Below are 14151 nucleotides of genomic sequence, written 5' to 3'. Positions count from 1 at the left end.
TAAGTGGCTTTGACTATTTTGCTGTTATGAATAATTTGTATGGGTATATTTTCATTGTTTAGTGTTTCAATATGTATTACCTGAAAATATTTGGAAAACTCAGAAAATGACAGACTAATACAAAACATATTAGAAGTCTAAGAATATTAATGATGTGCTAAAATACCTTTCATGCACCCTTGTTAACATTCTTCCCACAGTTTTCTTGTACAACCTGGCATTTGATGATGTTCTTATAACTTCATAAAAATGAAGTTTTTTGTGAAGTTTTTTTATTTAGTGGGCCAAATTCTTCTCTTTATGCAGCTCAGGATGAAGTACCAGATAGAAATCGTATTCTTCATCATCAAGACTCAGTGTCAAAATCAGAGATTCAAGTAAAGAAACCAAGCTTGCACAAAGGGGAAGGACTTACTGGTAAGTATAAAAACTATGGAAAACATGAAAATATTTTATATTAAACTCACTAGAAGATGTTTTTATTTTGGTTCATGTTATATATTTTTGAACATGTATTTTATAGAAATGTTATACTTCGACTAAAGTGTGACTACCATGAGATATCTAGAGGAAAAAAGCAGAAATATTGTTAAACTTTGATTGGAATTTCTGTTCTTAAGATTATTTTGTGAGAAGATGAATGCCCCAAGGCCCAATAGTAGGTGAATAACTGTCTCTCCAAAGTAGAGTGCCTTTCAGCCAGCTCCAGGTAATTGTGGATACAGAAGCCCAACAGACGCTTCTATGCATGGCAGGGGCATTTTGCCATAGATTCCTTTGCCAAAGCAGTATTTCTGAGATCTGTAAATCAAGCATCTGATGGGTTCTGGAGGCCCTGTTGGAGGGCCTTTAGGGCCTTAGCTGTGTCCTCACTAAAAGGAAGCAGCTTTTCTGGTAACCCCAGAGATCAGAGTCATTAAGAGCTCCACATGGGGAAATGAGAATGCACGTGGTCAAAGAGTCCCACTATTTGCTTGGCCTGTTTTATTTATTGGAGTTGAATAGTTGGCAGTCCTATCCTCTGGAATGAGAAGTCATACCCCTTAGACATCATGCCCAGGAGTTTCACTAGGGTACCAGGTAATTAACTGAGTATACTAATGGCCCAGCCAAGAGCCACTGGTGGTTCCACAGGGCATCTAGGCCTTATTTGGTGTGTCCTTGTCTTGGCCCACTAGAGTGAAAACTAGTCCTCTCTCTGGGAGCAGGTGCTTCAAAGTCATGACCTGTGCACTGATTACTGATACCTGAGCAATTTGATGGCCATATGAAGGACGTTAGTGCTCATGTAGCTACAGTTATGAAACAGTTTACCACAATTACTCGTTTGCTCAATCCTGTAATGCTTCTCAAGTGGTTTCAGAATAGCTTTCAACATACCACTTGATAAACAAACCAGATTTTAAAAAGATTTCATGACTTGCTGTTATTCTCCCTCCCATTCTCATCTCAATCCCATGTCCAAGAGTGAGGGTTTATGTTAAATACTATATTGAGAAGTTACCACTTCTATTTTGCCTTCAGTTGTTTCATTTCATAAGTTTGCTTTCTCTTTGCATTCGATCTTCTTACCCTCACTGATTTAATTATGTTTTGAAATACATGGAGCATGAACCTACTTCCAAAAGTTAAAAAGTATATAAAGAGCTATGCTTAGAAGCTTATTATTGCTTCCTCAGTCTTCCCTCTCATCTTGTTGGTAACCATATACATTGTTTTGTGATAGGTTTCCTGTGTTTCCTGTATTTTTTCTCTCCATCCTTGTTTTTTCTCATTTCTAAGATACCCATACCAGTTTTCCTTTTTTAGTTTTTTTTTAAACGTAACATTATTCCTGATGATCCCTTTAAGAAATTCCTTTAAATCAGTAGGTAGAGATTCATTTCACTCAGTTTATAGCACTGTGTACAGCTGTACCACAGTATTTACCATAATTCATATTATTCCATAGTGGATAGCATGTATCCTAGTTTATTGAACTAATCTTCTTTGCTTTAAAATGTATATGGTTTTGAATATTTTGCACTTACAAATACATTGTATTCAATAACCATGTACATACTCATTTGTATTTTTAGTTCTATGAATTTGTATTAGTCTGAAGTATAAACAGGACTTCCTAGGAGGTGCAGGGGTAAAGAATCCACCTGCCAGTGCAGAAGACATAAGAGACACAGGTTCTAGCTGAGTCAAGAAGATCTCCTGGAATTGGAAATGGCTACCTACTCCAGTATCCTTGCCTGAAAATTCCATGGACAGAGGAGCCTGGCAAGCTACAGTCCCTGGGGTCCCAAAGAGTTGAACACGACTAAGCAACTGGATATACACACAAAGTATAAATAACCTAGGAAAAATAGAGACTTTATATATGGATGTTTCTATGTATGTATGTATATTATGTTGTTACAGCCTCTTTAAAGTATATTCATTAAAAATGTTCTCACAATTTCTAGTCACATGTTATTTATGGTAATTTACTTATGTGTGCTCAGTCTCTTCAGTTGTGTCCGACTCCTTGTGATCCTATGGACTGTAGCCTGCCAGATTCCTCTGCCCATGGAATTTCCCAGGCAAGAATACTGGACTAGAGTGCCATTTCCTTCTCTGGGGGATTTTCCTCATCCAGGGATCGAACCAGCATCTCCTGTATTGCAGGCACATTCTTTTCCACTAAGCCACTGGGGAAGTCCCAAAGTGAAAGTAAAAGTCGTTCAGTCATGTCCAACTCTTTGTGACCCCATGGTCTCCAGGTCAGAACACTGGAGTGGGTAACCATTCCCTTCTCCAGAGGCTCTTCTCAACCTAGGAATTGAACCCAGTTCTCCCACATTGCAGCCAGATTCTTTACCAGCTGAGCCACCAGGGAAGCGCAAGAATACTTGAGTGGGTAGCCTATTCCCTTCTCCGATGGAACTTGCCAACCCAGGAATCAAACTGGGGTCTTCTGCATTACAGGAGGATTCTTTACCAGCTGAACTGCTAGGGAAGCCCAATTTACTTAACTTTATCAAAATGAGAGAAAAATTCACGGTATACTTATTGTAAGTATGAAACCAAGAGATTTTATTGCAGATCTCGTCTTAGCAAACACCCTCCTCTAACAACACAAGAGAAGACTCTACACATGGACATCACCAGATGGTCAACACTAAATCAGATTGATTATATTCTTTGCAGCCAAAGATGGAGAAGCTCTATACAGTCAGCAAAAACAAGATCGGGACCTGACTGTTGCTCAGATCATGGACTCCTTATTGCCAAATTCAGACTTAAATTGAAGAAAGTAGGGAAAACCACTAGACCATTCAGATATGACCTAAATCAAATCTCTTATGATTATACAGTAGAAGTGAAAAATAGATTTAAGGGACTAGATCTGATAGATAGAGTGCCTGATGAACTATGGACGTAGGTTCATGATATTGTACAGCAGACAGGGGTCAAGACCATCCCCAAGAAAAAGAAATGCAAAAAAGAAAAATGGCTGTCTGAGGAGGCCTTACAAATAGCTGTGAAAAGAAGAGAAGCCAAAAGCAAAGGAGAAAAGGAAAGATATACCCATTTGAATGCAGAGTTCTAAAGAATAGCAAGGAGAGGTAAGAAAGCCTTCCTCAGTGATCAGTGCAAAGAAATAGAGGAAAACAACAGGATGGGAAAGACTAGAGATCTCTTCAAGAAAATTAGAGATACCAAGGGAACATTTCATGCAAAGATGGGATCAACAAAGGACAGAAATGGTATGGACCTAACAGAAGCAGAAGATATTAAGAAGAGGTGGCAAGAATACACAGAAGAACTATACAAAAATATCTTCATGACCCAGATAATCACAATGGTGTGATCACTGACCTAGAGCCAGACATCCTGGAATGTGAAGTCAAGTGGGCCTTAGGAAGCATCACTATGAACAAATCTAGTGGAAGTGATGGAATTCCAGTTGGGCTATTTCAAATCCTGAAAGATGATGCTGTGAAAGTGCTGCATTCAATATGCCAGTAAATTTGGAAAACTCAGCAGTGGCCACAGGACTGGAAAAGGTCAGTTTTCATTCCAATCCCAAAGAAAGGTGATGCCAAAGAATGCTCAAACTATTGCACAATTGCACTCATCTCACACGCTAGTAAAGTAATGCTCAAAATCCTCCAAGCCAGGCTTCAGCAATAAGACTGAAGGCTTCTGAACTGTGAACTTCCATATGTTCAAACTGGTTTTAGAAAAGGCAGAGGAACCAGAGATCAAATTGCCAACATCCGCTGGATCATCAAAAAAGCAAGAGAGTTCCAGAAAAACATCTATTTCTGCTTTATTGACTATGCCAAAGCCTTTGACTGTGTGGATCACCATAAACTGTGGAAAGTACTTCAAGAGATGGGAATACCAGACCACCTGATCTGCCTCTTGAGAAATCTATATGCAGATCAGGAAGCAACAGTTAGAACTGGACATGGAACAACAGACTGGTTCCAAATAGAAAAAGGAGTATGTCAAGGCTGTATATTGTCACCCTGCTTATTTAACTTATATGCAGAGGACATCATGAGAAATGCTGGACTGGAAGAAGCACAAGCTGGAATCAAGATTGCTGGGAGGAAATATCAATAACCTCAGATATGCAGATGACACCACCCTCATGGCAGAAAGTGAAGAAGAACTAAAGAGCCTCTGGATGGAAGTGAGAGAGGAGAGTGAAAAAGTTGGCTTAAAGCTCAACATTCAGAAAACTAAGATCATGGCATCCAGTCCCATCACTTCATGGCAAATAGATGGGGAAACAGTGGCAGACTTTATTTTTTTGGGCTCCAGAATCACTGCAGATGGCGGTCGCAGCCATGGAATTAAAAGATGCTTGCTCCTTATAAGGAAAGTTATGACCAACCTAGATAGCATATTCAAAAGCAGAGACATCATTTTGACTAGACATCATAGGCTATCTAGTCAAGCCTATGGTTTTTCCAGTAGTCATGTTTGGATGTGAGAGTTGGACTATAGAGAAAGCTGAGTGCTGAAGAATTGATGCTTTTGAACTGTGGTGTTGAAGAAGACTCTTGAGAGTCCCTTAGACTGCAAGGAGGTCCAACCAGTCCATTCTAAAGGAATATCAGTCCTGAATGTTCATTGGAAGGACTGATGTTTAAGCCGAAACCCCAATACTTTGGCCACTTGATGCAAAAAGCTGATTCATTGGTAAAGACCCTGATCTTGGGAAAGACTGAAGGCAGGAGGAGAAGGGGTTGACAGAGGATGAGATGGTTGGATGGCATCACTAACTCAATAGGGGATGAGTTTGAGTGAACTCCAGGAGTTGGTGATGGACAGGGAGGCCTGGCATGCTGCAGTTCATGGGGTTGCGAAGAGTCGGACACGACTGAGCGACTGAACTGAACTGATGTGTCTATGAAGGAATTTAATGAATCTGTTTTGTGCAGCTCCTGATGATGTGCCTGACAATACTCCTGTGCTTCAGCATCAAGATTCAGTGTCAAAACTCCCAATGCAAGTACAGAAACAGATATCTTCTGGAGAAGGAAAACACGGTAGTAAGTACAACAGTTATAGATGCCTTTAAATTTTTAAAAAATTAATCTTACCTGATCTTTTTTCTTTAGTTCATGAATATGTGTTTGAGCACGTATAGCAATTTTGCACTTCAAATGTGAATAATATAAAAAATTAGAGAACTGGAACCATTTAACATTTGGTTGATATTTCTTGTTATAAGGCTGCATTGTAGAGACACTTCTTGCTTATTAACCACCAAGGCCCAGTAACTGCTCAGTAGTCTTTCAAAGTGATTCTATACTTTCAGCCACCAATAAGAGATTAGGGGTCCATAAGCTGGGTGGATACCTCAGATGTGTGGCTGTGTTCTTTTGCCACAGACTCCAATAGGCATCAGAGAGACCTGTAACTTAAAAGACAGTGGATTCAAGGGGCCAAGGAAAAGGTTTTCCTGTGTAGCCATTTAAAGGGTCTCCAGGCCCTAGTCAGCGTACAGGTCTTTTTGATAACCTAATTGCTGGGTGCTGTCATCAAGATGGCCATGTAGGGGGATGTGTGAGTACCAGTTTCTGAACAGTCCCACCAGTCATTGGGGATCCTTTGTATTTGTACGGGCTGAGAGCCTGAGTGTGACTAAAACTCAGGCAATTATTGCCTCCAGAGAGAGTCCTACTCTCCCTTCCCAGTCAGGAACTTCCCATGAGTCTTGGGTCCTTGTTTCTTGTCCCAGTAATACCCTAGACATGTTGCTACATATGGGTCAAAATGCCATCCAGTGCTGGTTGGGTAGTACCCTTGCCTGGACCAACTAGGAGACATTCCTTACTCTGCAGAAGGCTAGTCCTACATCTGGGAGTGAAATTTCCTGGTCATGGCCTTGTGGAAGGACATTAAAGGAGTATTGAAAAGTATTACACAAAAGGCAAACAGATCCTGATCATCTGTGTGGACAGGGATGCTGAAAAGGGCATTTGCAATAAGAATTGATTCAGACCTATTTTTCTGAACTTGGGCAAGAGTCACAGTGTCATCAGGAAATGGTGTTTCCAAACATTGTACTATACTGTTGAGTGACTGAGGATTGAGTTTCCAAGCACCCAAGGCCTTTTGGGAAGCTCAGATAATGAACCTGGGCTTCCTAAGCACAGCAACAGTAGCAGTTTTCTTGTTGTTTTTGTTTGTTTTTAATTGCTGAGCCTGTTAATGCTCTTTTTTTTTTTTAAATCATCATTTTTTTTTATTTTATTTTTAAACTTTACAATATTGTATTAGTTTTGCCAAATAGCGAAATGAATCCGCCACAGGTATACCCGCGTTCCCCATCCTGAACCCTCCTCCCTCCTCCCTCACCTACCCTCCCTCTGGGTCGTCCCAGTGCACCAGGGACAAAACTTCTAGCTGGTAGTTTGGTAGGTTTGCTGTCTTCCATATGTCCCACTAAAATTTTCTTAACTACAATAATTTTGTTTATGGCTTGAATTAGGTGCTATCAGGTATGCATATCAACAATATGTCTCTAATAATAATCCATTCAGTAGTAGTGCCACAATAATGATATATCTGTAGTCAAGCTTGGTAGGGGTCTTGGTGGTGGTGGCTTCTGACAGGAAATCAGAGCCTTATCCATTTCTCCTCATTCTCATCCCAGGGATTTTGGGGGTCATAGTCAGCTGTGCATCGTTATCCCAAAAGTCCAAAATATGCAGTTCTTCCCCATGTGTACTTTGAACTTTGACCCTTTCACAGGACCTCATTTCCTCACTTTGTGCATAGGACATTTCATAGTCTTGTTTATTTTTTTGTAGTGTCTTTTTTTAATTTAAATTTATTTATTTTAATTAGAGACTAATTACTTTACAATATTGTATTGGTTTTTTTTTAATGTAAAAAGTTTAGGTAAAAATTGGTAGGACTCTATGATTCATTTTAGAATATCCTGGGAGAAGAAAGAAGAGCACTTCTATTAGTTGTAGGAATCATTACCAGGCAGACCTGAGGGAGGGTTGCCATTTGGCCTCTAAAGGACCCCATGGACTATAGCATGCCAGGCTTCCCTGTCCTTCACCATCTCCCAGAGCTTGAAAGGACATGAGTTATGAGTTTCTAAATGGAGAACCCACTGATCTCTTCTTTTGTGCTCCCATTGTTTAACAATAAGACCCAGAGGTTTATTTGGAAAAGCCCTACCAAATCCTCCAGTTACATGTGCTCAGTTACCATTTTAATGTCACTTTCTGTGATGATCTCTCTCTGTTATTTTGGCAGTAGTTACATTTACCCTGCCCAGGAATTTGTCAGTTAACATCTGGATTATGTCACTGACAAATGGATCTAAGTTTCTGAGGAGGTTTATTTGAGCAAGATAACCAGCAGGAATGGCACTAATTAACCTAGAGTCTTGTTATTAATAACAATCTCATTATCTATCACTGTCACTCTCTCCTTGTAGAATCTGGGGACCACCAGTGTAGTTTGCAGAGATGCTGTCCTCTCAAAGCTTGGTTTAAACATGTGTTTTGGTCGTAGGGAACCCATCACTGTTGGGCCAAAGCTGTCAGAGCCCAAATAGTTCCCAGATGAGGAAGAAGGATGTGGATGTTCCTCTTAGCCTCCTTGATCAAATTTTCTGCTTTCAGGACACTCTTAAACAGGTCCACCCACACAGTAACACTGTTCTTGCTAACTTTAAGAAAATTACCTCCTTGAAATCAGTTCATTCCATATTTTGCTTGCTTGAAAATTTTATGAATTAGTAAAATTATCAGACTAGAAGTAGAAAGTGTTGAAGGAAAAAAAAGTAGGGTAAAAAAGATTCCTACTTCATCATGCAAGTGAACAACCCAAGTCTGTGAGATCTCTTTATATCATGGACAATGCAATCTCAAAGTGTTCTATATTCATTTAATTCAATCATGGGTCTCAGTAACTTGCTGTATTGTAAGCTGTCCATTGTTGTTAGTGCTGTGTGCTGTGCCTAGTCGCTCAGTCGTGTCCTACTCTTTGCAACCCCATGGACTGTAGCCCGCCAGAATGGGGACCTCATTAAAGTTGACAACAATCATTGGGTGCAACTGAGCTTGCAGAGGATGTGACAATTTTTAGTACTGTCATCAGAGGACAAGGAGTACCCAGGGATTGCTTCCATAAATTTCCCAGAGTCCTTCTGTTAGATCACTAATTCCACCAGGCATTTTGGCAGGGATTCTGGGGCTAAAGAGAAGGACCATCATTACCCCTCTAGCCCAGGAAGCTTGTATAAACAATTTGCTAGCCCTCTCCAAGAGTGCCCCCAGGCGTTCCTAACGTAGCACTTCTTGAGACTCATAGCTGTTGCTAGCAAAGTGCATTGTTAGACCTTCAGACTCTTGCAATTGACCAGCTAGTACTCCCCAACAGGCCTTGTAGTCCTCTCTAGTGTCTCCCCAAAACCCTGGGGGAACTTCATGCTTTTTACTTTTCCAGAAAGACGTTGTGCTTAATTGGGCCACTCTGCCTGCCACCATTTGTCACTGAGAAGAGAGCTATCAGTTGTGAAGGTGATCTGTAAAGACAATGAACCAAACTGAAAGTAAAAGGCCTTTATTCACTTACTGCAATAATTAAGTAGGAGTCTAAACATGAAAGGGCACGAGCTCTACCGGTGTTCCCACCAGTCTTTCTTTCTCCCATGACATCTGGCAAGCATGTGATGTATTGATAATAGGGGAAGGGAATGTCTCATTCCGGGTACAGATATTTGTACCACATCACATCACCTGTACACCATGTATACTACAATTTATATACATATATCATCATATACTATAATTGGTACTATGTTACTTTTTCATTTTATTGAGATATATTTGACATATATCATTGTGTAAGTTTAAGATATACTGCATAATTATTTGATTTACATATATTGTGGAAGGTACTATATTATTGTTTGAACACTCAGATGATTTTGAATATCTTGTGATTACAAATGATGCTATAATGACCAACCTTATGCACAAGTATTTTCATTGGTTCGTCTGTACATATATATTATCCAAAGCATAAATAATTTATGAACATTAGAATCTACTATAAACATATTGATACCTGAGAATATTTATAAAACAAAGAGACAGCTTCAATAAATATCCATTAAAAATATTCTGTAAATTTTCATATCAGGTCTATTGTTATGATAATTTACTTAGGACTTTATGCAAATGAGAGAAAATGTTTCTGAGTTTAAAATCTAGAATTTTTACAGTCGTAATTTTTCCTATTAAGAGACTTAAATTATCTCTTTATATAGCTCCTGATAAAGTGCCAGGTGGAAATCTTATACTTGAACATGAAGATTCAGAGTTAAAAAAACAAGCACAAGTAAAGAAACAAAGAACTTCCATAGGAGAAAGACTCAAGAGTAAGTATGATAATTAGCAATAACTTTATATAGTTTTAAGTTAAATATGTCAGAAGAGCTTTATTTGGTTCATAAACATGTGTTTGAACAAATATTTTGTAGAAATTTAAAACTTTGACATAAAATATGATAACCCTGATAAAATTATAGAACAAAAGCAAATGTATTATATGTTTTGTTTGCAATTTCTTATCCTAGGATTATTACATGACCAAAGTCATGCTCCTATTATTCACCAACACCTATAATAGACCTCGTAAAGAATATGTACTTTTTAGCCAGCTCTGGCAGATTATGGACTCAAAGCCCAGTGAATGACTTTGACGTGTGGTAGTGGCCATAGATTGCCATAGGCAAAGAGAGATGTTACTGAGGTTTCTAACTGAAACAGTGCTTGGAAGTGAGAGGGCTCCATGAAAAGGGCACATAGGGCAGTCAGCTGAAGGGCTTCCAGCAGATCCTGCCCATCAAGGCCCCAAGCAGACAGTGGTCTTTGTGGGAACGTGATGGATGCTAGGTGATCCTGTGAGAGTGAGGCTGTGTCTGTGTAGTCCCACCAGTTACTCTAATGATTTTCATTTCAGAAGCAGAGAGGGTCAAAAGAATGACAGTCATTTTCTCTGAACTATGCCCCTTACAGATCATGCTCAGGAATTTTACTTCAGTTTTGAGTCCTTGTACCTTGTTATTAATGGCCTAACTGCATCCTACTTGTAAGCAAATAGAACATCCTGTTCTTTTGGGGTAGTGCCCTTGTCTGAGCCCACTAGGATGATTTCATTGAAAGAGTGGAAGGCTAGTGCTCCCTCCAGGAGCAGGACTTTTCCCAAGTCTTAACCTATTCATTGATTACAGATAGAGAATTTAGGGAGTCTCATGGGAAGATCCTGGTGGTGCACTATAACCCATACCGCATATATCAGACTAATCCTATCATCCACGTGGAGAGTGATGCTGAGAAGGGCATCTGTGATGTCAGCTGCATTGTACCAAGATTCTTTATCTTGAATAATATCTTCTCTAAGTGTCACAATGTCAGGTACCACTGGTGCCAGAGACAGTTCTAATGCTTTTTGTTCAGTTCAATTCAGTCGCTCAGTTCTGTCCGACTCTGCGACGCCATGAATCGCAGCACGCCAGGCCTCCTTGTCCATCACCAACTCCCGAAGTTTACCCAAACTCATGCCCGTCGAGTCGGTGATGCCATCCAGCCATCTCATCCTCTGTTGTCCCTTTCTCCTCCTGCCCCCAATCCCTCCCAGCTCAGAGTCTTTTCCAATGAGTCAGCTCTTCACATGAGGTGGCCAAAGTATTGGAGTTTCAGCTTCAGCATCAGTCCATCCAATGAACACCCAGAACTGATCTCCTTTAGGATGGACTGGTTGGATCTTCTTGCAGTCCAAGGGACTCTCAAGAGTCTTCTCCAACACCACAGTTCAAAAGCATCAATTCTTTGGCATTCAGCTTTCTTCACAGTCCAACTCTCACATCCATACATGACCACTGGAAAAACCATAGCCTTGACTAGGCGGACCTTTGTTGGCAAAGTAATGTCTCTGTTTTTGAATATGCTAAGTTGGTCATAACTTTCCTTCCAAGGAGCAAGCGTCTTTTAATTTCATGGCTGCAGTCATCATCTACAGTGATTTTGGAGCCCCAGAAAATAAAGTCTGACACTGTTTCCACTGTTTCCCCATTTATTTGCCATGAAGTGATGGGACTGGATGCCATGATCTTAGTTTTCTGAATGTTGAGCTTTAAGTCAACTTTTTCACTCTCCTCTTTCACTTTCATCAAGAGGCTTTTTAGTTCCTCTTCACTTTCTGCCATAAGGGTGGTTTCATCTGCATATCTGAGGTTATTGATATTTCTCCCTGCAATCTTGATTCCAGCTTGTGCTTCTTTCAGCCCAGCGTTTCTCATGATGTCCTCTGCATATAAGTTAAATAAGCAGGATGACAATATACAGCCTTGACGTACTCCTTTTCGTATTTGGAACCAGTCTGTTGTTCCATGTCCAGTTCTAACTGTTGCTTCCTGACCTGCATATAGATTTCTCAAGAGGCAGGTCAAGTGGTCTGGTATTCCCATCTCTTTCAGAATTTTCCACAGTTTCTTGTGATCCACACAGTCAAAGGCTTTGGCATAGTCAATAAAGCAGAAATAGATGTTTTTCTGGAACTCTCTTGCTTTTTCGATGATTCAGCAGATGTTGGCAGTTTGATCTCTGGTTCCTCTGCCTTTTCTAAAACCAGCTTGAACATCTGGAAGTTCATGGTTCACATATTACTGAAGCCTGGCTTGGAGAATTTTGAGCATTACTTTACTAGCATGTGAGATGAGTGCAATTGTGTGGTAGTTTGAGCATTCTTTGGCATCACCTTTCTTTGGGATTGGAATGAAAACTGACCTTTTCTAGTCCTGTGGCCACTGCTGAGTTTTCCAAATTTGCGGGCATATTGAGTGCAGCGCTTTCATAGCATCATCTTTTAGGATTTGAAATAGCTCAACTGGAATTCCATCACCTCCACTAGCTTTGTTCAGAGTGATGCTTTCTAAGGCCCACTTGACTTCACATTCCAAGACATCTGGCTCTAGGTGAGTGATCACACCATCATGATTACCTGGTCATGAAGATCTTTTTTGTATAGTTCTTCTGTGTATTCTTGCCACCTCTTCTTCACATCTTCTGCTTCTGTTATGTCCATACCATTTCTGTCCTTTATCGAGCCCATCTTTGCTTGAAATGTTCCCTTGGTATCTCTAATTTTCTTGAAGAGATCTCTAGTCTTTCCCATTCTGGTGTTTTCCTCTATTTCTTTGCATTGATCGCTGAGGAAGGTTTTCTTATCTCCCCTTAACGTACTTCATTAAAATACCCTAAACTCAGTAAATCTCACAGTGGGGACATGGTGGGGGTTGTGCTAGTTGATATAAAAAGTACATTTCTACCAATAACATATTCTTTAATAGAAACCACAATATTTGGGGTTTTTAGAGGCCCAAAGTGTATTTACTCATAGTTGTGTCTGGAAAAGAGTTATGGTAAAATAAAACTATACAGAATTATCTGTTTCCTCCTCATCCTTCTATAATGGCTATGGGAATCACAGAAATTTGTTCAGCAGTATCCAAGAGGCCCAAGAAATGCAATTTTTCCCCTCCTTACTTGGAACTTTGTAAGGGTATGTCCTCAGGTCCCCACTGAAGACATAGAGACCTTGTCTAATGTCTAGTTATGTTTATTTATCAAAGCTTACAGGTCTGAGTAAAAGTAGGAAGCATCTGTATTGATGGATCTTACAGGTGCTACTGTTACCAAGTTAAACAAAATTACCTCCTCCATCAATGAATCAAACCACCCAATACACATAGTATTTTAACTTGGATCCATACTCCTTAGTTTTTATACACATGTACATATATTCATAGACACATACGTGTGCGTGTGCACATAAATATGCATATGTTCATGCATACTTATATTCAAGAAATCATGAGGACTCTCAGACACCTTTAGTTTTAGTCTCTCAGGTCTGCTTGCCTTCCTTCATTTCGTGTGTGTGTTTTCCATGGTGTTAAACCTGACTCTTACATCAACAGATTTATATATTTGCTCCAATCCCGCAGTGCTTCCACCCCTGTTACAGAATTACTTAGCATGTACCACTACCAAAAAAAAAAAAAGAGAGAGAGAAAGGCTACTGAAAATATTTAGTGATTTGGTTTCTGTCTTTCCCCCATCCTTTGGCCCAAGATTGAGGGTATGTTTCAAACACTGTATTTATGACTAATTGGGATCATTGTTGGTTTTTTAACCCTTCAGTAGGTTCATTTCCAGAGAAGGCAATGGCACCCCACTCCAGTACTCTTGCCTGGAAAATCCCATGGATGGAGGAGCCTGGTGGGCTGCGGTCCCTGGGGTCACTAAGAGTCAAACATGACTGAGCGACTTCACTTTCACTTTTCACTTTCATGCATTGGAGAAGGAAATGGCAACCCACTCCAGTGTTCTTGCCTGGAGAATCCCAGGGACGGAGGAGCCTGGTGGGCTGCCGTCTATGGGGTCGCACAGAGTCAGACACGACTGAAGTGACTTAGCAGCAGCAGAAGCAGGTTCATTTCATTTGCTTTCAGTTTTCATTTCCTCTTATTATCCTTGTTGGTTTAGTTCTATTTTTGAAATGTATGCAACATATTGACCTACTTACCAAAGGTATACTTAAGGGCATCATCTCTTTCCAGTGCATCTC

General features: G+C 40.0%; 1 protein-coding gene across 15 annotated transcripts in view; it reads left to right on the top strand.

Annotated features, from left to right (window-relative positions):
• CCDC7 (coiled-coil domain containing 7) overlaps nucleotides 1-14151 on the top strand; it is a 275288-nt gene that overhangs the window by 156560 nt on the left and 104577 nt on the right. For all 15 annotated transcript variants that reach the window (XM_070800783.1, XM_070800790.1, XM_070800784.1 and 12 more), the window contains 3 exons: nucleotides 307-417; nucleotides 5427-5537; nucleotides 9788-9898. In XM_070800783.1, coding sequence (XP_070656884.1) covers nucleotides 307-417; nucleotides 5427-5537; nucleotides 9788-9898 — 333 coding nt within the window. The remainder of the gene's footprint in view (nucleotides 1-306; nucleotides 418-5426; nucleotides 5538-9787; nucleotides 9899-14151) is intronic.

This window comes from Bos indicus, chromosome 13, assembly GCF_029378745.1.
Source record: "Bos indicus isolate NIAB-ARS_2022 breed Sahiwal x Tharparkar chromosome 13, NIAB-ARS_B.indTharparkar_mat_pri_1.0, whole genome shotgun sequence".
Classification (NCBI taxonomy): Eukaryota; Metazoa; Chordata; class Mammalia; order Artiodactyla; family Bovidae; genus Bos; species Bos indicus.
The sequence above is the reverse complement of the archived record's forward strand: the minus strand, read 5'-3'. Positions and strand labels throughout refer to the sequence as shown.